General features: G+C 36.7%; 1 protein-coding gene across 7 annotated transcripts in view; it reads right to left on the minus strand.

Moving 5' to 3' along the window:
* ANO4 (anoctamin 4) overlaps positions 1 to 25,351 on the minus strand; it is a 390,977-nt gene that overhangs the window by 14,424 nt on the left and 351,202 nt on the right. For all 7 annotated transcript variants that reach the window (XM_074402350.1, XM_010340214.3, XM_074402349.1 and 4 more), the window contains 7 exons: positions 20,227 to 20,263; positions 17,888 to 17,999; positions 16,829 to 16,886; positions 16,592 to 16,689; positions 14,896 to 15,038; positions 4,330 to 4,482; positions 3,173 to 3,320 (listed from right to left, as the gene is read on the minus strand). In XM_074402350.1, the coding sequence (XP_074258451.1) occupies positions 3,173 to 3,320; positions 4,330 to 4,482; positions 14,896 to 15,038; positions 16,592 to 16,689; positions 16,829 to 16,886; positions 17,888 to 17,999; positions 20,227 to 20,263 (749 nt within the window). The remainder of the gene's footprint in view (positions 1 to 3,172; positions 3,321 to 4,329; positions 4,483 to 14,895; positions 15,039 to 16,591; positions 16,690 to 16,828; positions 16,887 to 17,887; positions 18,000 to 20,226; positions 20,264 to 25,351) is intronic.

Consider the following 25,351-nt stretch of genomic DNA (forward strand, 5'->3'; position numbering starts at 1 on the left):
ATGGGTGGTTTCTCCTGAGTGCAAAGCATGAAATGTGGAACTAGTATATGAATACACAGTTATCAGCCATGTATGTCTTCCTTTTGTTTCATTTCCATAATTGGGAAAAAAAAAATGTATGGCTAGGTATTTCACTAATTCCTTTCACCTTTTGTAGACTGTTAAGCTATTGCCAACATCAAATAGTTAAGGCCATCATCAATTCAGGCAAGTGAGATTTCTCATACTTTTCTATATAAAGTTCAACTAGTGGCATGCAAATATCAACTCATTGACCCACTGTTATAGCAGGAAGGTCACAGGTAGTAGACAGATCATGTCTATTGCTGGGTTTACCAGCAGGAATGCTACATACCCTCACTGTGACCCACCACCAGCTCCCAGTGAGACAGAGGAGATGAGGCTACAATGATGATCAGGGAGAATTGAGACGTACCAAGAAAAAGGTATCAGATAAAGGTAGAATTTCCTGTGAATATAAAGTCAGTTGTCTTAAAGAACTGGTAGATGGCCTCTGTAGGCACTTCCAAGAAAGATCTAGAAAATGTCTTACATAGAGTAGTGCTGTTTGGATGAAGATGCATATCTCTCCCATGTAACTTCAGAGAAGACCACACATTCATTTACAGGTGAGAATTCTGCCATAAAAACCATTCACCACTTGTTGTTTTCAATCCTTTAGTACATAAGAAAGGGATGAGCCAGCAATCACTGTACTATTCCAAAGGCCGATGACTTTCTACACCTTGACAATTCTGCTACTCTATGACTTCAATAATTTCTAAAGCATTTCTAAATTGGAAAAAGAAAAAAATCTGAAAAGTAATAGAGTGGCCAATGGGGCAGAAAGTAAGATTCATGAAGAAACATACATAAATTTAACTATTTGAATACATGAAAAATGACCAGTGGATTAGAAGATAAAAGACCTATAAATTGAAAGTGGCAGAAGGCTTTTAAGTCAAAGAGAAAAGTTAAAAAAGAAGTGAAATGAAAAGCTCTGAAGAGCCCAGTAAAATTGATTTAAGGACACTCTTAAATATGTTTTAGTCACCATGGATATTGTTTTAAATCTAATAGGTTGTTAAAATTTTAAAGCTTTGATTCTCTATCAATTGTGCATAAAGCTTTCCATTTTATTTTTTGGTTCCCCCTAAAACAAGGTAGATTTTACCATATTTGAATTTGGGAAAGAACAAAAAACCATTGGGATGGAAACTCCAGGGAGTTTACAGTGAAGGGACAGCCCCTAGGGCTGTGAGGTGCAGGATGGAGAATGAGTTGCTCTATCTTCATGTAGGGCTCCCAGCCTTGTGATTCTGGACTTAACCTCTTTTAATCTTTTCCTGCTCCTCAAAGTGAAGATTATAATGCACATCCCACTCCTGGGGCTGTTTTGAGAATCAAATGTAAAACACATGTGAAAGTGGTTTGAGTGAAGGTATGCTGTTTTAGGCTAAGCCAAGCAGAGACTGTCAATGATAATTGCAATTAGAAAGAAATGCAGGGAAAATGTGGCACATATACACCGTGGGATACTATGCAGCCATAAAAAATGATGAGTTCATGTCCTTTGTAGCGACATGAATGAACCTGGAAACCATCATTCTCAGCAAACTGACACTAGAACAGAAAATCAAACACTGCATGTTCTCACTCATAGGTGAGTGCTGAACAATGAGAACACATGTACACAGGGAGGGAAGCATCACACACTGTGTGGGGAATCTAGTGGAGGGACAGCAGTGGGTGGGGAGTTGGGGAGGGATAACATGGGGAGAAATGCCAAATATAGGTGATAGGGAGGAAGGCAGCAAACCACATTGCCATATATGTACCTATGCAACAATCCTGTGTTCTTTGCATGTACCCCCAAACCTAAAACGCAATAAAATGTATATAAAAAAATAAAATAAAATCTATAAATTGCTGCCAAAATAAAAAAAAAGAAATGCCTGGGCAAGATAATGTGTCTTTAAATTTCTCTTAAAATGGATTGATATGCTCACTGAAAGTTGCTAGCTAATTAGTGTGTCATGGTCACATGCTTATATTAGTCAACAATTTTATAGAAGCCTTTTCAAATAACTGGATTGTGAGCTTTATGAAATTACTCAATCATCCATGCCTTAGTCCATTTACACAGGATTCATAATAAAGTTGAACCCAGCCCAGGTTTGCATGAGTTCAGTTGATTTGATTTGGTGGCACTTAACTCCTTGGAGTTGATCAATTACAGTGGCTGTAGAGGACAAATTATCTGGCCCAGGCTAGTAAACCAGGGCTGCTTGTGTAAGTATACAGCAGCCCATGTAGGGTGATTTCTGGGTTATTTAGAAGACCCTGTGATCCCCAAACACACCTTACTCTGACGTATAGACACCAAAGTCCTAAAATAAGAATTTAATTATTTTGGCTTTAGCCAAACAGGGATTTTTGAAGTATGTTAAGACTTCTTACACTTTTTCCAAGGTACAGGAATAAAAGCTAGGTAATATGTTATAAGTTTGACTAGGCTTTATCTGACCATATATAGAGTGCCCTGGCTTTGCAAACCACTAAGGCAATGCCATAGAATTGCTCGCACCCAGGGAATTTAGTCCACCCAACTTGCTTCGGGTAATATAGGCATTGGTCAGGTCAATACCCAGGAAAAAATAATTCACTTATGTATTCCACAAATACTTACTGGGGACCTACTGGGTACTCAGTACACAGTTCTGTATTTCCTATGTAAGATCTGCAGAATCTACACATAATGACACAATGTAAATCAGATTGTAACTGTCCTTTCGAAAACTCATAAAGTGACATAATTATATATATATCATACACTACCTTTTTGCTATACATTAGCATATCACATATTCTAAATTCATAGTGGGCAGAGGTTCGGGGATGGGGAAAATGATTAATTGCTACTCTTACATTGGATTCTATCTAAAACCTGTTTGAGTTGTGTGTCCTCCAACTCTTCAGTAGATGAGGATTTGTTTTCTTTGGCTGAGAGTGTTATTATTTATAATAAATCATAATTCTACCTCCCCTATCACAGGCCTCTCCTTCTGGGTATGTATCCCATATTCTCCAGTGCAAAGTCTTCTTTCTGAGTGTCCAACTTCAAAAAATGGCTAGAAATAGAAATTGCATAATGGTTTTATAGCAAACTTACTTTTGCCCAGCTTCTCCTTGGCCTGCACAAGGTCCATACTTATAAGCATACACCAAGCGAGGGATAAAGTCAGATGTTATTGCTATGACAAATGCATTTGTAATAACAGAGAGAATTCCAATGCCTTCAAGAATTCCATACCAAATTCCTATTCAAATAGAAGTGTTGTATTAGTTCCATACACAAAGCAGAAGTAATAATTATGAAAAAATGAAGGAATTCATTTTTAAAATTCCTTTTCATGGGTCCTTTCTTCATCTTTCCAAATACTGTTGCAACCAGGAGGAAGGATTTGTCCAAATAACCTGGCACTAAGGGAGTTTCTATGGAAGTGTCTACATATTTGTGATTTAATAGTCAGGATCAGACATGAAGCAGAGAATTGTGGTCAATGATAAAGCTCCAAAATACCATCTGATTAGGATCAGCACAAATAATGTCAAGCCCCACCAGACTGGTAGCTCCTTAAGGGCATGGATAGGGTCCCTTCTGTTCATCTTTGTGGGTGCTGCCCATGACACACTGACCCAGGGTAGGTGCTCACTGAATGTGTGTTTGTTTCATATGGAGGTTAAAAGACTTCATTAGCAAGAACATCCACATGCAGTTCTCTTCCACACATATTGGCTGGGTGATTGCCTGCTCTCTGCTAACCACTGGATGCAGAAATGAATAGAAAAAAGACAGTCTTTGATCTCAGGCAGGTCTCATGAGGACTGCATCTGATTCAATTCAGCACCTCTAGTCAAAGACCAAAGTTCATCTCTGCCCTTAGAAAAACTGGATTATACTTCATGTAAATTGGGCAAACATTGAGGAAATAACAAATTAAGGCTAACAAATGGAAGATCCATTTTAAAAAGGATGTCAGTGTTAATAAATCTAAATTTTAGATTCTATAATCTTAAGATAGAAACAATCAAATTGAGAATCTATTTAAGCACAAATCCTCTAGCACTGGAAACTATAAAATTCCAAATAGGCAACTTTACTTCTTGACTAATATCATTTAAAACTAATATAATTATTCATTGCAAAAATTAGGTGAATTATGTTAAATGGAGACCATAAATAAAAATGCAAAGTTTGTGGGTTTTAAAATTTTATTCACCAGATGGTTAATATTTATTTTAAAAACATACTCAAATCCAACTTACCTATGTCTTTGGCCCTTGAAGCTAAAGGTCTCCTCCACTGTGTGACAAATTTGTAAGCATCAAGTCGAATTTCAATTATGTTATTTAGTAAGGCCAGAAGTGGTGCTAGGGGAAAAGCTGCCACAAAAATAGTTGTGAATCCAAATTGAAGAACTAGGAAAGAAAAAAGGAAAAAGAACAGAGAATATTGGTTTTCCATTACTATTTCACAGGGCTCATAATCTGAATATGTGATTGTCTTAAGTCCCATTTTTCCCAATACAGAAACACAGGGGACATCTCTTTCAGAAAGATGGCCAGGAAACTGGGAAATAGGTACTTCCTGGCCCTGGAAGCAATGCAATTCTAGGAGCAATGAGCACACTTAGGATCCAGATCTTGTTTCCTAAATATCATTCTCTAGCAAAAGGAATCAGTGTTCTTTGGAGGAAGGTTTGATTCCAGAGCTATGGTAGGGACAATACAAAAGAAGCCTGGAACATCTTGTGGTGCCAGAAAGGAACGCTCAAAAAATGATGGGGACATGCCAATAGAACACAAAACAAACTGAAGGCACACCTAATGGCCAAATCTGGAACAATTTGTACAAAACAAAATTAATAATGAAAGCAGGGGATTATGACCCAAAGACTAAGTATCTAAGTCCAGACTGACGTAAGTATATACCTACATAAATAAATAATTGATCAAATAATGTAGATAAGGGATGGCTCTTCCTTATAGTAGAATTCTAATTAATCAACATAGGAGAAATTATGAAAATTTAAAAATCACCATTAATCAAACATCACGGTAATAATTTGTATAGGCAAGAAATAGCAAAGAATGCTATAATTAGTAGGAGGAAGTATATTGAAGAAACTAGGGTATTTATGGATTCTTAAGGTATCTCCTTACATAATTTTTACAAATTACAAATGGAAAAACAGTAACTTTTTAGCAGAGAAGCCTCAAAAACCTCTTTTGTTTTTTTGTTTTTGAGATGGAATCTCACTCTGTCACCCAGGCTGGAGTGCAGTGGTGCAATCTTGGCTCACTGCAACTTCTGCCTCCCTGGTTCAAGCGATTCTCCTGCCTCAGCCTCTTGAGTATCTGGGATTACAGGCACCCGCCACCATGCCCAGCTAGTTTTTATATTTTTAGTAGAGACAGAGTTTCATTGTATTAGCGAGGTTGGTCTCAGACTCCTGACCTCGTGATTGACCCACCTTGGCCTCCCAAAGTGCTGGGATTACAAGCATGAGCCACCACACCCAGCTGAAAACATCATTTTAACCAAGTGATCAAAGTTAATATCGCCAGTAGTAAGACATAATGATGTCACACATCCCTGATATGATGCACTGAGGAGGGTATAACACCATTTTTGTGGTTTTCTTGCCAAAAACGAATTACCCCAACCCAATCATGCAAACACATGAGACAAACCTGAATTGAAGGAGCTTCTACAAAACTACTGACAGGTACTCTGCAAATGTGTCAAGATCATAAAAAGCAAAGACAGACTGAGGAATTGTTATAGATTAAAAGAAACTAATGAGACAATACATCTAAGTGAATGTTGCATCTTGGAAGTATTGTGAACAAGAAGAAAGTTATTACTGGGAAAACGCAAAATTCAAATAAAGTCTGTAGATTAGACAATAGTATTACATTAAAAACTTCTGGTTTTAATAAATATGTAAGATGTTAACAATAGCAAAAGTAAGGTATAGAAACTAGTGTTTTTGCAACTTTGCAAAATAAAATTTTTTTTAAAAGGAGGTGGTTTCTGATGCAAAATAGCCAGTCAGCATAATAGAAAATAAAAAAATAAGGTTTACTGGGCATCATGGACAAAAAGTATTTGACTGTTTGAATGACTATATATGTATACATATATGACTGTAAAAATAGTAAAAAATGTATTTACAAACTTTATTTTAGAAAGTAACAAGAACAAACAATGACTACACATATATAGCATTTTCTATGTAAGAACAGGCATTGTTCTAATTACTTCATATAAATCAACTCATTTACTTTTCATGACAACCTTATGTGGTAGGTACTACTATTATCCTCATTTTACAGGTACAGAAACTGAGGCACAAAGAGGTCAGGTAACTTGCCCAAAATAAGTAACTAAGAAGGGACTCTGGCTGGGTGCAGTGGTTCACACCTGTAATCCCAGCACTTTGGGAGGCTGAGGCAGGTGGATCACGAGGTCAAGAGATCAAGATTATTCTGGCCAACATGGTGAAATCCCATCTCTACCAAAAAAACAAAAGTTAGCCAGGCGTGGTCGCAGGCACCTATAGTCCCAGCTATTTGGGAGGCTGAGGCAGGAGAATCACTTGAAAACAGGAGGTGGAGGTTACAGAAGGGACTCTAACCCCAGTGGTGTAGCTCCAGAGTTCTGCATATTCCACCTACCTTATCTAGGTGACACTGCCACCTCCAGGTGTCCCCTCTCTTTGGTCACATTCACACTCAGTGCTTGTGCTAGGTGGCTCTTTACCCACCAATAAATGTGGGCATTCCCCTCTGTTTCAACTGTGGATTTATTTTTCTCCTGGCTTCTCTCTTTCCTTGCGTAAGTCCATCTACTCCCATGACCACTATTCTCTCTCTGATAAGGGTTCTCAATTCTCTATCTCTAACCCTGACTCTTTTCAGGGAATTTCCAGTTGTCTGCTATGCAACAGAAACAGCACTCCCCAAACCAGTCTCTGAATCTCATTCTTGAACCTATTTGTCCTTTTATGTTCCTCCTTCTTCCCTTCCTTCAGAATCAACTTGCATAAAAACCAGGTCTCAGCTAGCTTAGTTTTGAGAACCATTAGCCTTTTAGTCCCAACAATTACTCTTCAGAAATATTTCTCATTTCTCCCTCCTCTCCACTTCTCTGTTTGAGTTCAGACTGTGATTTTCTAACTGGTTTTTTTTGCCTCCAAACTTTCAGGTCCCTTCCCTATTATGCTGCCTAAAATGTTGGTTCAAAGTCCATAACTCATGTCCCTACACAAAATGTTTCAGTAGATTCTCACTGTCTGCAGAATAAATCCCAAACTTTTCACCATAACTTTCAAGAATCTCAATAAATTGACTCCAAGCAAACTTCCAAGCCTCCTGTTCAAATAGACCCCACACAGAAGACTGTTTTCCTAAACAATCCTCTACTCTGGCCACACTAGTCTTCTGATTTTATGGGGACACAGTATATATGCACTTAGTGTTTCTATGACTACTTTGATGAAATTCTATTCTTCCTTCAAGAGTACATACAAATGAGTCTTCCATAATTGTGATTAACTGCTGCAAAACTCTGCTCACCACCATAAAATTTACTTTGTCTTGATTTTATGGTGTTTTGCCTTTTTCCCCTTTTGCAGTGAACTTAATGAAAGTAGGAATAGCAGCTTCTTTATGTTTCTATTTCCTACATACTCACTAAAGGGGGTTTTTGTGTATGGGAAGGACTTGTCACGTACCAAATAATGCTAGTTCAATGACTAACATAATTACAATGAAGAAAGGCCAGAATACAAAGAAAAACTATCAGGTAGAAATAAAACTGACAGAGATGATTCTTAACAATCACTAACAGTACTAGATGTTATGAACAGAAAAATGCAACTAAAGATTAGTTTTTTAAGGCTGTATTTATAATGGAAATAACTTCAAGTTTAAAAGCAAAATGTGTTCAGATCATTGGTAGTTTTTGTTTGTCTGACACCTAATGAGTTTCATTATCTAGTTAAATATTATGGCCCAAAGCCAAACTTGCCAATCATTTTTACATAGCACATGATACTGGTCTTGAAGTGGTTAACTATGATGCCCATTAATTACTACATTTTTTCCTTCCCAAGGGAAGATACTTGTAGCATAGAGACAGATTTTTAAAAATTCTTTGGGAAAAAACTTTTAAATATTGGAATGTACAAAGAATGATATAACAAACTTCCAAATACCCATGGAAGAGGTAGAATTAACTCTTTGCAACATTTTGTCATACCTGCTTCATATCTTTTTACAAATAAAATAAATACTATATCGATAAAACTGAAGTTTCCTCTATTTTTGCTATTGAGTGGTCTTCTCTCCCTTCACAGAAATAATTTCTGACATGAGTTTTGCATGCATCCTTTCAGTTCATTTATATATATATATATATATATATATATATATATATATATATACACACACACACACACACACACATCCATATATCAATAAATTATTCATGGTGCCTATGTAATGTAAACAGTATTTTGTGCCTAAACTTTACATAATGGTATCATTATTTACAAATTTTTTGCCCTGTTCATAGTACATGATATTTTTGAGATATTATCTTGATCTATATAGATGTAGTTCAGCTATTTATATCAACTGTTTTATATTCTAATATGTAAGCATACCTTCTTTTAATTTACTTCTTCTCAGACATTACCTCTTCAATATAACTTTTCCTTGTTCTTTATTCCCTTCTGAGACTTCTATTACAAATATTTCAGCCTTTATGGCTGTTTTGTATGTTTCTTATGTTTTCTTCTCTGTTTTTCTATTATTTTCTCTGTGCTTCTGTTTGGATCTTCTTTTTATTGACTTGTCTTCAAGTTCTCTAATTCACTGTCTTATGCTGAGTCAATCTGCTAATTTTTTTTTTTTTTTTTGAGACAGAGTTTTGCTCTTGTCACCCAGCCTGGAGTGCAACGGAGAGATCTTGGCTCACTCTGCCTTCTGGGTTCAAGTGATTCTCCTGCCTCAGCCTCCTAGTAGCTGGGATTACAGGCACATACCACCATGCCCAGCTAATTTTTGTATTTTTAGTAGAGACAGCATTTTGCCATGTTGGTCAGTCTGGTCTTGAACTCCTGACCTCAGGTGATCCACCAGCCTTGGCCTCCCAAAGTGCTGGGATTACAGACATAGGCCACCATGCCTGGCCTCAATCTGCTATTAAACATATCAAATAAATTATTAATTCTAGATTTATATTTTGTAATTCTAGAATTATTTTTTTATAGATTTTAATTCTCTTTTAAAAGTCTCCATTTTAAAATCATTTTTGTGAATACTTTCTTCTATTTTTATATATAAATCATAGTTATTTGAAAGTCTGTGTGCTAAACCCTATTTCTGAATCATCTCTGGGTCTCCTTTTTCCTCCTAACTATTAGTCACATTTTCTTGCCTTTTTGCATACCTAGTAATCTTTTTATTGTATACCAGACATGTAGAGGCTCTAGACTGAGGGTCAACTAACTATGGTCTGTGGCCAAATTAGGCCGACCATCTGATTTTGTTTTTTAACCACCTGTGAGCTAAGAATAGTTTTACATTTTAAATGGCTGTAAAAATGTCTACATAATTGCCTTGATTTTGCTATTGGCTCAAAAAGCCAAAATTATTTACTATCTAGGTCTTTAGGAACAAATTTGTAATACTCTGCTCTCAGTGATGTTCTTTTCTACCACAAATAATTCATCCTGGTGATGTTAAGGCAGATAAGACAGATCACTTAAAGCTGGTCACAGATTGAGCTGGGCTAGAGCTGACATAGAGTTTTTGTAAAGCTTATTCCACCTTTGATTTGTTCTTGTTCCTTTGCTGTGATTGAGAACCTGGTGAGTCCCTATCTCCTTAGCACTGAAAGGCAGTAAGAGGCTCAGTTCTGCCCTTCGAAAGGTTTTAAGGTTAGTTCTTCAGCCTCTTGCCCATCACATCTTCAAAGTGTTGCATTATTAATTACTTTACATAATGATAAAAAGGTCAATTCAATGGCAAGTCAGACTAATCTTAACTTGTATGTACATAATAACCCAGTTTCAAAATACATAAAGCAAAAGTTAACAGAACTAAAAGTAGAATAAGATAAATCCACAATCATACTTGGGGATTTCAACACTTCTTTTTTAGTAACTAGTAGATAAGATGCACAACATTTAATAAGGACCTAGAATATTTGAAAAACACAATTAACTAATCTTGCCTAATTGACATAAAAATGTAGAGCATTATACCAAACAACTAATTGCAGAACATATTTGAAACATTTATCAACACAGATGGTATAAAGGAGCATAAGGTAAACCTTTATATATATATATTATCAAAAGTTAAAATAACACAGAGAATATCCTCTGATAACAGTGTAATTAAATTAGAATCAATGACAGAGCAATATATAGAAAATCTTTAGATGTTTTGATACTAATAAATTCCTTCAAAATGCATAGTCAAAAATAAATTACAAGGGAAATGGAAACGTCTTGCTAATGAAATACAACATATGAAAACTTGTGGGACACAGCTAAAGCAGTATTCATAGAAAACATTATAGCTCCGAATGCCTATATTAGAAAAAAGAAAAGCTGAAAATCATCATCTTGAGATGTTGAGAAAAAAGTAAAATTAGGCCCAAAGGAAGTAAAGGAAGGAAATAAAGATAAGAGCAGAAATGAATGAGCTAGAAGGTAAATATATGGTGGAGAAAAATCGACAAAGCCCAAAGTTAGTTTTTCTTTTGAAAAGTTAATAAACCTTTAAGGCAAGCTGTTTTAAAAAGGGATAAAATCACAAACTATGAAATTATAAGTGAAAAAAAGGGCATCACTATACACCCTAGATACATAAAAAGTTAAGGAGATATAAAAACAACTTCATGCTACTAAGTTTGAAAACTTAGATGAAGTGAACAAGTCTCTTGAAAAAATACACAACTAAAAAACAGCTTATGAAAATAGATGTTAGGAGAAATAAAAAACTGAAATAGTCCTATGTCTATTAAGTAAAATAAATTTATAATTAAAGTTCTTCCAATAAAAAAAATTCAGGTCTTGTTGCTTCACTGTAAATTCTTCCAAGATTCTAAGTAATAAATAATAGTAATCTTATGCAAACTGCTTAAGAGAAAAAGAAAAAACATTACTCAATTATTTTAAAGAGCCATCATAAAAATGATACCAAAAAGTGAATGAAACATTACAAGAAAGAAAAACTACACTATAATATCTTCCATGAATTTATATATAAATATAATAAACAAAATATTAGCAAATTGAATTTGGTAATTTAAAAAAATGCATTATGACCCAAGTATGCATTTTTTCCAAGTTTTCTAGGTTAGTTTAACAGCTTTAACAACAAAAAATAATCAGTGAAATCCACCACATCAGTAAAATTTAAAAAAATGCATAATCTTTCAAGAGGTTCAGAAAAATGGCATGATATAATGTAATAGCCAGTCATGATAATAACTCTCAGCAACCTAGGGATATGGAAACACTTATTTAAGGAAACAATAAAAAGTATGTACAAAACAATATAGGTAGCACCACACTTAATGGTCACATAGTGAACACTTTTGCCCTCAGGTCAGAAACAATGATGTCCAATATCACCAATTGTATCTGGCATTATATAAAAGGTCTTAATGCATTTAGGCAAGAACAACAAAAATATATATAATGACTAGAAAGGAAAATGTCAAGTTATCATTATATGTGAATGATACAATTATTTATATACAGGTAGAAAATCTCAAGAAATATATAAGCAACTATAATTGATACTAGATGCTAGCAAGTTTGCATGATAAGCAAATACACAAAACAATAATATTTCCATATATTAATATTAGCAACAAAACAGAAAATATAACAATAAAAACATCATTTGCAGTTGCACAAAGATTCCTAAGATGCCTAGAAATAACCCTAAGTTTTACAAAACCTATATACTAAAACCTACAAAAAGTATTGCAGAGAAAAATGTAAAAGACATAAACAAATGTAAAGATATACCATTTTCATGGATTGGGAAAATATGTATGTTCAAACTGATGTAGGAGTTCAATTTAATCCCCTCTAATATGTCAGTAAGATTTTTATGCAAATTAGAAATCTGATTCTAAAACTTATGTGGCAACAATTTTGAAGAACAAAACTGAAATTTCTTTTCATTTAAAGGAACCATTAAGAGAATGAGAAGTCAAGCCACCAACTGAGAAATGATATTCGATTTGCAACATCTATAGCTGACTAATGACTGATATCTAGAACATGTAAATACCAAATCACTAAGAAAAATACAGATACCCCCAATAAAACATGGGCTTGAATGTAAATTTACAAGAGTTTATCCAAATGACTACAAGCATATGAAAAGGTGTTCCACATTATTAGTTATCATAAAATTTCAGTATCATGATGAGATACTGCTGCATACCAACCCAAATGGCTAAAACAAAAACACATGTTTTAGTAAGTATGTGGAATAACTGGAGCTGTTCTATTATTAGCCAGAGTGTAAACTGGCACAGCCCCATTTTAAAGACTGTTTTCAAGTGTTTATTAAAGACAAACAAGTGCACATCTATGGCCTACTAACTCCACTCCCATGTAAATTCTTAATAAAAAACATCTACATATGTTAATCAAAACACATGTACAAAAATATTGATAAAGGTATTATTTATAAGATCCTAAATCTGGAAACAACACAAGTGTCTGTCACCAGTAGAATGGATGGATAAATAATAATACATTCTGATTCAGAAGCCTAGAAATCTGCCAACTACATAATAGCTCATCTATTGGCACACTGATGCTTTCACTTCTACAAGTAAATTTGCATTTTTTTTTTCCTGACTCAAGCTTGGCAGAGGCTTTGCTTTTGTTAAAATGTAGTTACCCAGCACGTTATTTTTTAGAGTGTTCAGGAGTACATTTCATGATATGTGGAGGGTTAAGGGATTGATGGTGGCATGAGAGTCTGTGTGTTGTGTCAGGGCAGCAGGGGACAAAGTTGGGGCTTATCTGGGAGTGAAAATGCAAACCAAAACAACAAAAACAAAACCAACCCAGATGACTAAGGAAAGATGAGGGTTGGTGTCAAAGACAAACGCCTGTTTCATAATTTGACTTCTGGTCTACATTCTAGGAATGCTATACAGCAATGACATGGAGTTCTACTGCCTGTAGCAATATGGGAGAATGTTAGAAACATGACATCAAACGAAAGAAGTCAACTACAAAAGAGTATGTACTCTACAGTTTCATTTAAATGGAGAATAACAAAGGTAAAGTTAATCTATGGTATTAGAAGTCAGGAAAGTGGTTAGAGAGGGTGTTATAAATGAAAGAGGGGACAAAGAAGCCTTCTTTGATGTTGATTATATTCTGCTTCTTGATCTACCTCACTGGATAGCAGCATTTTCCTATAACGAACCAGAAAGTAAATATTTCAGGCTTTGCAGACCAGACACTTTCTGACACAACTAACCAAGTCTACTGCTGCAGAGCAAAAGCAGCCATAGATAATATGTAAATAAATGGGAGTTGCTATGTTCCAACAAAAAAACTTTATTTACAAAAACAGACAGTGGACTGAATTTGACCTGCAGGCAATAGTTTGCCAACCTCTCATCTACATAGATTTGGTTACATTTGTGTGTAAATTTGCAAAAATTCATTGATCTCTACACTTATGTATACTTTATCACTACTATACTTCAGTGTACATACATTTTAAAGTATATAACAAAGTGGGGAAGTCGTTAAGAAAACAGCAAAAACAAAGAACAGACATGAGCAGTTAGATTTCATCAGTGTGCTTGTGATGCTTCTGAGATTTGTTTTGTGCTGCAAAGATACTTCAGTATTTGGAGTACTACCAAATGCTAGCCACATAAAAGGTTCTTTTTAAGCACTCAATATAGCAACATTATTGTTCATTGTCTTCTTTACGGGAGAAGAATCCATTAAGGGATCTCAAAGTGGTTAGTTCTCTTAATGAATTCTTTTTATTTTTAATGTCCAAATTGATTTCTTCTCCAGGTTATATCATTCTGCCATTCTATAACTGAAACTCTAAAGACATAAATAGATACTTAGAACACAAGCAATTTAAGAAACATTAAACATCAATTCTACTACTCCTTTAAATTTCAAATATACCCAGAAAGAACTGTGTCCTTTAGAAGAAATGGATCTTGCCCAGCCCTTCCCTCATTTCCACTCCTATGTTAGAGCTTAAAATGAAAGGAAATATATACATCTTCAATTTAATAATGAAGCCTTTCCTTCCAGAAGACAAAAAGAATAAGAGAATAATAATGATATAAGTAACATCTACTAAGTACATGCTGAGCCAGGCATTGCTCTAAGTCATGTTCATGCATTAACTTATTTAATCCACACAAAGACTCTATGAAATATTTCCTTGTATTATTATTCCCACTTTAGAGATGAGGAAACTGAGACAAAGAGAGATTAAGTAATTGCCCAATGTTTCAAAGTTAATAAATGATAGGGCTGGGATTCAAACCCAGATAACTTATTTCCAAAGCCCATGGTCTTAGATATGTGTTAAGAGAACTAGCTACGGTTTGGTTCTAGAGAAATTTGATTCCTTAAATGTAAGTATAGCATAGTTTAAACAGGACATGCTTCCTCTCTGTTTGGCTTAGGAACCCCTATGCACTGATGGGCTTGATGATAATGGGTATGTGTTTAGTTGAGTATATCTGGAGATCTAAAATTTATAATTAATAAGATAAAGTAGAATATTCCATACTCATTTCTAAGTATTCATCGAAGAGTCCATAGGCATTCATCGGCTGAAGGTTGTAGTCCTTTTCCCATTGTGGGAAACTTATTTTCCTTTCAGGTCCATGTTCTTGTCGTACTTTTCTTCTAGTCCACCAATTCTGAATTAACCTGGACAAAAAGATCAATTTCTTACCAAAAAAAATATAACTAAATACTGCACATTCTTACTTATAAGTGGAAGCTAAACACTGGGTACATGTGGACATTAAGATGAGAACAACGGACACTGGGGACTACTAGAACTTATTTTAATCACTCATGAAACTGTCTCATGTTGGGCATTGCCTATGAGGGTTGAATCAAGGACTGAGAACATCTATAAATGGATACCCCAATACAAAGGCAACGCCAAGATATCTTGAGGAATAGCCGGCTTAAGTGGCTTAATTTAGGATCCTTGAGCAGTCTTGCCACATGGGTGCTGAGCTGCATACTCTGATGTCAGGGGCTTAAAGATCTGCAAATCCATAAAATGTTTCCTCTCTTGGTACATGGATGCCTGCATGAATGAACTGTTCGCTTTTGGCTTAAGGTTTCCGCAGGGGCTCTGACTCCTAGTAAAATGCATCTGGTATTGGTGAGGTTAGCACGTGAACCAATCACAGTGTTCAGGAGTGCAGTTTGTAATATGAGAAAACATTGAGAAAAATGGGAGTGTGGAGGCAGGTTTGTGTTCCATGCAAGACAAGGAAAAAGTTGAAGGATATCCAGGAGTAGAGGTTCCAAAAAATAAAACACATGGGAAATGAAGCAAATAAAGGGATGAATATCAAAGACAAACTACCTACTTCACAATTTTGCTCTATGTCCACATTACTAGAAGATAAAATATAATTCCCTTGATGTCTGTGACATTTTAATTGTGATTTAAATCTTAAAGGATAATATAAGGCTGATAATTTTTGTTTTATGTTTTATTTTTAAAAAATTTTATGGGAAACATTAAATACTTGGAATAAGATTTCTAAAAATAAATCTAAGAATAGAAAATTACTGGCTTTGGTTCTGACAGAGAGCTAAGAAAAGACTTTCTGAAGTGAACCAAGTTCCCACTAATTGTTTTGGCTAAGTGGTCCTCCCTGAAACCTCGAGTTTTCTATATCTCTACAGAGACATTGAGCTGACATGGAAACCAATAGGTGTGGAATTAAAGCAGAAATATAAGCACTGTTGATTTATGTCCCTATTAAAACAACTGACCAGAACTGAGCAAACACAGTAGAATTCAAGGTTATTCTTAAGAAGTTGATGCGAGTTTTTGCTCATTGTCATCAATATTTTATCACTAGGTTCACCATAGGGATATGAGAGTGGAGAAGTAGTTAAGGTGTCATACATAGCTAAGGACTTGCAATGCTGGAGCCCAAAAGGTCAGAGGTATCAATTAAAGCAGCTCACAACCAAGTATTCAATATTTAAGGGCCTACAGAGGCTCCTTAAAGAATATTCACTTTTGTTCATGGGAACTGTGCTAAATCTCCCAGAAGAGCCAATGTTCATGATTTTCATCACTGCCTTTGGATGTCTAAATGTGCGCACTTAGTTCCAGGTGCACACACTGGCTTAATCGCTGAGTCTGCATTGCTTATCTTACTTGCCACACCTAGAAAAGCCAATAACCAGCCATGCTGCCTCTCAATTATTGATACTAAGGTACTTACGGGTAGCCAAGTTCCATGAAATTATTCCAGGTCTGCTTTAGCACCATTATAATACCCATTTGCATACACAGATCAATAAGGCATCCACTAGGGTGGCACTGCAAGGTAAGCAAACACAGAAATTCCAGAATCAATGGAGAGGAAGAAAGGGTGTCTGGTTTCTAATCTACACAAAGTTGCCCTATGGCTGTTTAATGCAAGTCTGTTGGAAACAAGGAATGATGGGATAATACAGACCTCTTCTAGTCTCCACCTGTTTATCAGCCTCAAGTAGGCACCTGGGTGTCCTGTAAATCTTCAACATACAGAGAAAAACAAGCCATTAGCACTCTAGGTCTAAGCTTTCAGTGAATATCACATTTAGTTTAGCATATCCTCCAATGTGAGTGACTGCTACAATAAGTATCAGGTCTGGAAGAATTAGGAAACCCTCCAGATCTGTCATAACTACAGCTTCTGGGATTCTCCAGGGAACATTTCTCTTGTGGCCTTTCTGTCCGGCTGCCTAACACAGAAGCCAGTTCTTGCTGCTTGCTGTGGACTTTTAACATTTTCTGCTGAATATCAAGTGCTCTGGCCTGTGTAAGCAGAAGTTTTACTCCTGGATTTAAAAACATTTGGCCTTTGTGAGTCATAGTCATGCTGTCAACATTATTAAACTATTTGCCTAGAATTTTGTGCTGTTGGAATAGCTAGAAGTGAAGGAGAGACTGCTTGTAGTGATCTCACCAAAACCCTATGCCTGGCCCTTTCCAGGTTTCCATCTCCTCTGAAAGGCCTCAGATGTAAGGGAATTCATGCAACATTAACATTAACAGGGAATCCTTCCCAAATCCTCATAACTGCTGGATTTAAAAATTACCCAGCATCTGCTGGCATCCTGTTTCTGTCCCCTTTCCTGTCAAGATGTCCTTTCCCCTTCAGTGAAGTCAGGAATCCAGGACATGCTGCAGCCCCCTCCCCATTTTGCCACCTGCTGTCATAGGTGTGAAAGCTAGGGGCCTGAGTCAGGTGCAGACAGAGGCCAGAAGTTTTCAATGCATCATTCGCAAGCACAAACTATTGTCCTTTGCTTATCTTAGCAGCAAAAGGTGCAGAGGCAGTTTTGAGTGGAGATGATTTCCCTGGGATGCCAGGTGGTCTTGAGATTTGGGAAGGGAAGGGAGGAGGATGCTCTTCCCTTTTTGCACTTTGCATAAATCACCCTAAGGAAGGGTCTTCTCTGTCCCTATGAGTCAGTGACCACTAAGTGTTCCGTTCTCAGCTTGGGGAAGTGTGCAGGGGTCAGGTTCTTACCTTCCAAGGAAGAATGCGATGTAAAATGTGGAGCTGTTCAGATTGACAAACTGAAAAAGAAACATTTTCAGGGTGAAGCTGTTCTCCCACTCAGACTCTGTGCGAGGCTGTTCTGTGGACAAAAGGTGAACAGAGTTTGAGAGGCTGAATCTCATCCCCTCTCAAATCCCTCTCTTCCCTTCACAACACACGCAGGGTGGGAGCAGTGGAGTCCTGAGGAGGCTGCAGGAGGCTCCAGTTTACCCACGGATGGTGTGTGATGGAACAGACCACCCATAGGATCCTCAAGCTTACAGGCCAGACCCAACAAGGGTCTCATGAGAAGTGGCTATGGACGAATCTGAGAGGATTGAATACCTAGACTGTTCCACTCTTACAGAATACCCAGAGAGCCAGCAGCAGAGACAGCCAGGCTGTCGAGGCTTCAGTCCCAGTCCTGGCTCTCTTCAGTAGCCTTTTCTTTTCCTCTTAGTCTATGCAGGCTTAGTTCCTACCAGCTCCAGATAGTTTCTTGGTCTCAACTTCTAGTTCTCATATTATACCAGCCTACTGCTTAAGAGGGAGTCAAATCCCTATCATAGAATGCTAAGAGCATTTGACTCCTTTGCCTTTACCCTCATCCACCATTTTCCATTCTCATGGACAAATACCAAGAAAGCTATGTCATCTTTAGAGCTTTTATTGCATATCACCATCTGCCTTATAATGTCCTCACCTCAGTCAGGGACCAATTCTCATCTCCATATATTTCAACCTCCATAAAGCATTAATGGTCTCTGGACATAATGGTGTGAACCAAAATGTAGATCCATTTGCCCTTAAGATCAAACCTCCAGCTAGAAATCTCATGTCAAATGCACCTATCCTGTCACAGGAGCTACATTCTAAGAGCTGGCAATGCCTAAAAAAAGGTATTTAACACAATAGCATTTTGTCTGTTTCCACTTTCCCTGAGCTTTTAATTTCTCATTTAATGCTTCACTTAATCGATTCATTTTCCATGAATTATAACTCAAAATGCTTTCTGGGAGCATATCTGAGAAGGGAAGGGAGAATGAAAGAGAATCTGATTTAAAATGGTTTAAATGTTAGCTTTAGGATTTGTTGAGAGCCGTAAAGACACAGGATCCCTAAAGGATTTCACTTCCACTACTGAACTCCTTGTTACATGGAAAGGTCTCCTGGGTTGCCAGCTAGGTTCCCAGGTGTCCCCACCATGGATGGACCAGGACTGTACCTCCACTGGCATTTTTGCTAGCCTGGATCAAGGTACCACAGGGTACATTGTCTACCAATGTGCAGTTATCTATTCCAAGGACATAAGCCTCTTTCCATCTTTTTGGGCAAGAACTGGTGGTGATAGAAGATTTCAATGACATTGAAAGAGATAAAGTAAAGTGCCTAGCTCTGTATCCAGCACATAGAAAAGTTCAATAAATGCTATCTATGATCATAATGATGATTAAAATTAAGAACACTTTTGTGAGTTTTTTTCTCCTCTGGACAAGCTACTTATGGAAAGCATTAAAGCGAGTTATGGGTGGGAGCATGTAATTTTCTCAAACTGCATAGAGCATAATGACCCATACTTTGTTAATAAAATTGGGACAATTTCTTTGTCTTGAAAATCTGATAAATGTACAAGTTATTGCTGGCTACCAGATTGTTCTGGAGTGTAGTGGCATGATCATGGCTCGCTGTAGCCTCCACTTCCTGGGCTCAGGCAATCCTCCTGCCTCAGCCTCCAGAATAGCTGGCACTACAGGTACAGGCCACTATGCCTGGCTAATTTTTAAATGTTTTTGTAAAGACAGGGTCTTGTTATTTTATCCAGGCCGGTCTTGAACTCCTGGGCTCAAGCAGTTCTCCTGACAAGGCTTCCCGAAGTGTTGGGATTACAGATGTAAGCCACCATGCCTGGTCTCCCAGTATTCAAAGAAACTAACTGTGATGTGAGTTTATATACCATGAAAACTCGATATATTTTTGATTAAACAAAAATGATAGGCAATAGCAAATGAACACTTTCTTAAGTTATGCTGGATACTTTATACAAATGTACTCTTGTGATGCTATTTTTTTTTTTTTTTGCAAGAGGAGAAAATCTACTTTAAATTACATTAGTTCATGACATCATGTCTGTGACAGATTTTAAAGCTTTATATAGAAAAATTACTACACATATTTAAATTATTCTGCTGAAAGCAAAGAAAAAAATTGTTGTATGAATTTTAAAATAAAGGGAATATTTCTTTCCAGCAGTGTTAGAGAAAGGAATCTTTGAAACATACTTTCCAGACCACAGTACAGTGCTATGAAATAAAAAGGATTCCACTTACCTAAATTTGTCAGAAGCAGTGCAACCTTTTCATAGAGCTGTAAAATAAATTTCATGTATTTAATAAATCAACTTCAGGTGTTATAAAATCTATAACCACAAAGGAAATAGGTAATCAAATCACGAGTAAAAATAATTTTATTAAGCATCCATTGATCAACCAATGAAAACATTGTGTTTAGAAATCTCAGACTCTTGGAGTCCATTGATAATGGAGATTCGTGTAATTTTCAGGGCAAGAAAGAAATGTACAGGGTCCTATCTATTTATAAAATATCACTTCTTATTTTGGGGTGAATAATTTTATGGCAACAAGGCTAGCGGCCATTCATTACCAGCTTTCTAGGCAATACTGCACAGTTGTAATATTGCTGAGCCTCTGGATCCTGAATGTAAAATCTCTAAGCCTGCTTCTGATGGTAAGATTCTACAATCCTATTGTTTATGGAAATCTGTAAACTCTAGATTACAGCATTCATAAACACTGATGTGATTAAACATTACTGGAAATTCCCAGAGCTTATGGTATTCCACTTTTCCATTAGTGGACCAGATGCCTCCTTAACTCACCTATCCTTAACTCACCCAGTCATCTGGTCAATAGATGGCTCTGAGGGTGAGGTGTAGGTATGCATGTGTGTGGGGGGGTGTGTTTGCATGTGTGTGTGTACTGAAGAGCAGAGAGTATAGTCTAGGATAAATCCAGCTCTAGGAGATTCCCCAGAGTAGGTATAATTGAAAGATCAAGTGCTGTTTCTAAAACAAAAGATAATAAGTGAAAATGAAAGGGAAAAGTAGTTTAATAGACTAGAACAATAGGAAAATTAAGAACACATTTAGATTAAAGTAGTGAAAACACACTGGTTAAAATTGCCAGGCTGGAATTACAGCTTGACCATCCAGCAAGCTGCAGGACTTGGGGAAGTTCCTTATCTCTTCTTCAGACCAGTGTTTTCTTTGTATGTGGGTGGGATGGATATTGAACTCACAGACCTTACTGTCCTTAATTTTTGAATTCTCTTATCTGAAATTTCTGTTAATTACAGAAATAAACAACATACTCTGTATGTATTACTCTAAACTTTCAGCAATGACTATGGTTTGCTACATTCGTTATATTAATACAGCCATAGGACCAAATCTTGTGTCTAGAAATCTCAGACTCTTGGAGTCCAATGACAATGGAGATTGGTGTCATTTTCAATAAGAAACCCTTGTGGTATAGATTAGTCATACCCATTTGATCATAAAAATAAAATCCTAGTAAACAACAGATCAGAACAAATGTTCTAATCCAATATATTTTAATATTACAATGTATTACAAAGGCACTATAACATTAAAATTATTTAATTATGTAATTATCAGGCAAAATTAGATTTGACTGGTGACACAACCTTTCTCAAAAATACAATTCTTGATTAACTGGTTCATTTTATTTATTTATTTTTGAGACAAAGTTTTTCTCTTGTCACCCAGTCTGAAGTGCAATCACACAATCACGGCTCACTGCAACCTCCCAGGTTCAAGCTATTCTCCTGCCTCAGCTTCTGGAGTAGCTGGGATTACAGGTGTGTGCCACCATGCCCAGCTAATTTTTGCATTTTTAGTAGAGACAGGGTTTCACCATGCTGGCCAGGCTGTTCTCAAACTCCTGACCTCAGGTAATCCACCAACCTCAGCCTCCCAAAGTGCTGGGATTACAGGTGTGAGTCACCTTGCCTGGCCTATCTTTTACATCTTTCACAATGGTGTATACTTGTCCCAGTACCTCACTTTGCACACTTGTCTAAAAGACCCTCAGAGCTGAGGATATGTGTTTGTTACACGGGTGTAAAATTCCATGAAAACATTGGAATTTTAAAAAAAGGAACAACACAGGAGTCAACATACGATTAATACGAACCTTTTGAAAAATAAGGTAAAGCATATGGGGACACAGTAGGGATCCATGGCATCTGTGACTACTCCTTATACATGTTGAAGATATAAGGATATGGGCTGTGAGACTTTGGACAGGACACAGGAAGGAAGGGCACACACAGAGAGAGGGACTCACGGCTGCTCAGGGCTCTCCACATGAGTGGTTTCTGGAAAATGTTTGATTTCTCGTTAGGTGGTTGAGAGAGAAACCACAGAAAGTTTGTTCTGCTAATAGCAGTGGGAAATCTGTTTCCAAACTAGGTACTGCAAATTCTGATTGTGAATATCTGTAACTGGCAGAAAGCTTTCTGATCTTACAGAAATGTCCAAAAGGAAGCTATGCATACTTCTGCTTTTATCTTGTCAGTCTGATCAATGAATGTGGACTTGCTCTGAGGCAAGCTATATTTTCTGGTTTACTATTTTTGGAAGACAAGATGTATTTTTCACTGTTTACAGTAAAATTAAATATCTGATTCATATTGGCATGGCTGGATAAAAAGGATGATAATATTCAGGACATAGGCATAGGCAAGGACTTCATGACTAAAACATCAAAAGCATCGGCAACAAAAGCCAAAACAGACAAATGGGACCTAATTAAACTACAGAGCTTCTACACAAGAAGCAAAAGAAATAATCATTAGAGTGAACCAGCAACCAACAGAATGGGAAAAAGTTTTTGCAGTCTACCCATCTGACAAAGGGCTAATATCCAGAATCTACAAAGAACTAAAACAGATTTATAAGAAAAAAAAATCCATCCAAAAGTGGGAGAAGGATATGAACAGACACTTTTCAAAAGAAGACATATATGACGCCAACAAACATATGAAAAAATGCTCATAATCACTGATTATTGGAGAATTGCAAATCAAAACCACATTGAGATACCACCTCATGCCAGTTAAAATGGCAATAATTAAAAACTCTGGAGACAACAGATGCTAGAGAGGATGTGGAGAAACAGGAACACTTTTACGCTGTTGGTGGGAATGTAAACTAGTTCAACCATTGTGGAAGACAGTGTGGTGCTTTCTCAGGGACCTAGAAATAGAAATTCCATTTGACCCTGTAATCCCATTACTGGGTATATATCCAAAGGATTATAAATTATTCTATCATAAAGACACATGCACATGTACGTTCATTGTGGCACTGCTTACAATAGCAAAGACCTGCAACTAACCCAAATGCCCATCGATAATAGACTGGACAAGGAAAATGCGGCACATATACACCATGGAATACTATGCAGCCATAAAAAACAATGAGTTCGTGTCCTTCGTAGGGACACAGATGAATCTAAAAACCGTCATTCTCAGCAAACTGACACAAGAACAGAAAATCAAACACTGCATGTTTTCACTCATAGGCAGGTGTTGAACAATGAGAACACATGGACACAGGGAGGGGAGTATTACACACTTGGGTCTGTTGTGGGGGGCTGAGGGATGGACAGCAGCAGGGTGGGGAGGTCGGGGAGAGATAACATGGGGAGAAATGCCAGATGTAGGTGATGGGGGGATGGAGGCAGCAAACCACATTGCCATGTGTGTACCTATGCAACAATCCTGCCTGATCTGCACATGTACCCCAGAACCTAAAGTACAATTAAAAAAAAACACAGCAAAATAGACAGGCTTGGGTCTTTTAAAAAAAGAAATAATTTTGGGGAAACATAGTTATTGGAAGATATTTGTGTTAGAATCTCTAAATGAATTGGTTACATACTCAGAGAAGTTGTCAAATAATTTGGGAACATTTATTTTCACTCTATGATAAAAATCCATGTTGGTATACACTCAGAATAAAAATACCAACTACATTTAGAACTGTGTGACAAATAAATTATAAACAGTTTATAGGTGGAAAAAAAGGATGTAATAACTTTTTAGTCTCTTCCTGGGATCTATCCTTTGTTGGCCTATTTAGCTTGCAACCACCATATTGGGACATTCTTTGGTCACTAGTGAAGCAGAACAGAATTGAGACAATATGGTCAGGAACAAGAAATTCCATCCTATTCACTTCAATTCACTCTATCTTTGAAATATATATTTTTCAAGACATGAAATAAAATATAAACTACTAAGTGCCCTTTAACCAGCCATTAAACGGAGTAAGATTTCTTTAGGACCTAGAGGACTTTTTAAAAATAATATAAATTTTATTTTAAAAGTACATACTATATAAAAGTAAACACATATCATCAAACCTATCAGAAACTTGGCATCTGATAAAGATCTGCTTCCTTAGTTAGCACTGGACAAATCTAGCAAAAAGTCGGAAATGGGATATGTGATTTATAATAATTATATTATTTAAAAATCAGGGTCTTTAATATAATCTATTAAACTCTCAGGGTTTTTATATTTAGTTAATAAAAAGTATTAATAATTAATGTCTAAATAATGATTATTTTTGGAAGAAAAGTATGGTCAACATTTTAAGTAGCTGAAAACAACAGACAGCTGTAAAAAATCTACATTGGCCTGTAATCCCAGCACTTTGGGAGGCCAAGGCGGGCAGATCACAAGGTCAAGTGATTGAGACCATCCTGGCTAACATAGTGAAACCCTGCCTCTATTAAAATATAAAAATTAGCTGGGTGTGGTGGTGCGTGTCTGTAGTCCCAGCTACTCAGGAGGCTGAGGCAGGAGAATTACTTGAACCTGGGAGGCAGAGGTTGCAGTGAGCTGAGATCGTGCCACTGCACTCCAGCCTGGCGTCTGGTGACAGAGCGAGACTCTGTCTCAAAAAAAAAAATAAATAAATAAATAATCTACATTGGGTCATGATAATGTCTCACGCTGAGTTATTTCAGAAGCCACTTGAGAGTTTACTTCTGAATTGGTCAAAGCTATATTACAACCATCAGTCTTTCATCCTTTATGCTGATGTTTGCTTTATAAGGACTTAAATTTTTTTTTTTTAGATATTCTGACGAAACTATTCCAACTATATTACACATTTGGTTGCCCTCATAATGGAACCTGGGAAGCTTCAGGGCAGGACAGGAGTGTAAATGTGTGTGCAGGAATGAGATGTCATCAGAGATAGCTGAGGAGGGTAAGGTAACTCACACCTGCACAGAGAGGTCCTGTCTGAGACTGATTTTAGAGTTCTTATGTACACTTTTTCTTTTCTTTCCTTCTCTTTGCTATGGCTTGTCATTCCCTGTTCTCATCAATATTCTTGCC

The sequence above is a fragment of the Saimiri boliviensis genome, chromosome 7, assembly GCF_048565385.1.
Source record: "Saimiri boliviensis isolate mSaiBol1 chromosome 7, mSaiBol1.pri, whole genome shotgun sequence".
NCBI lineage: Eukaryota > Metazoa > Chordata > Mammalia > Primates > Cebidae > Saimiri > Saimiri boliviensis.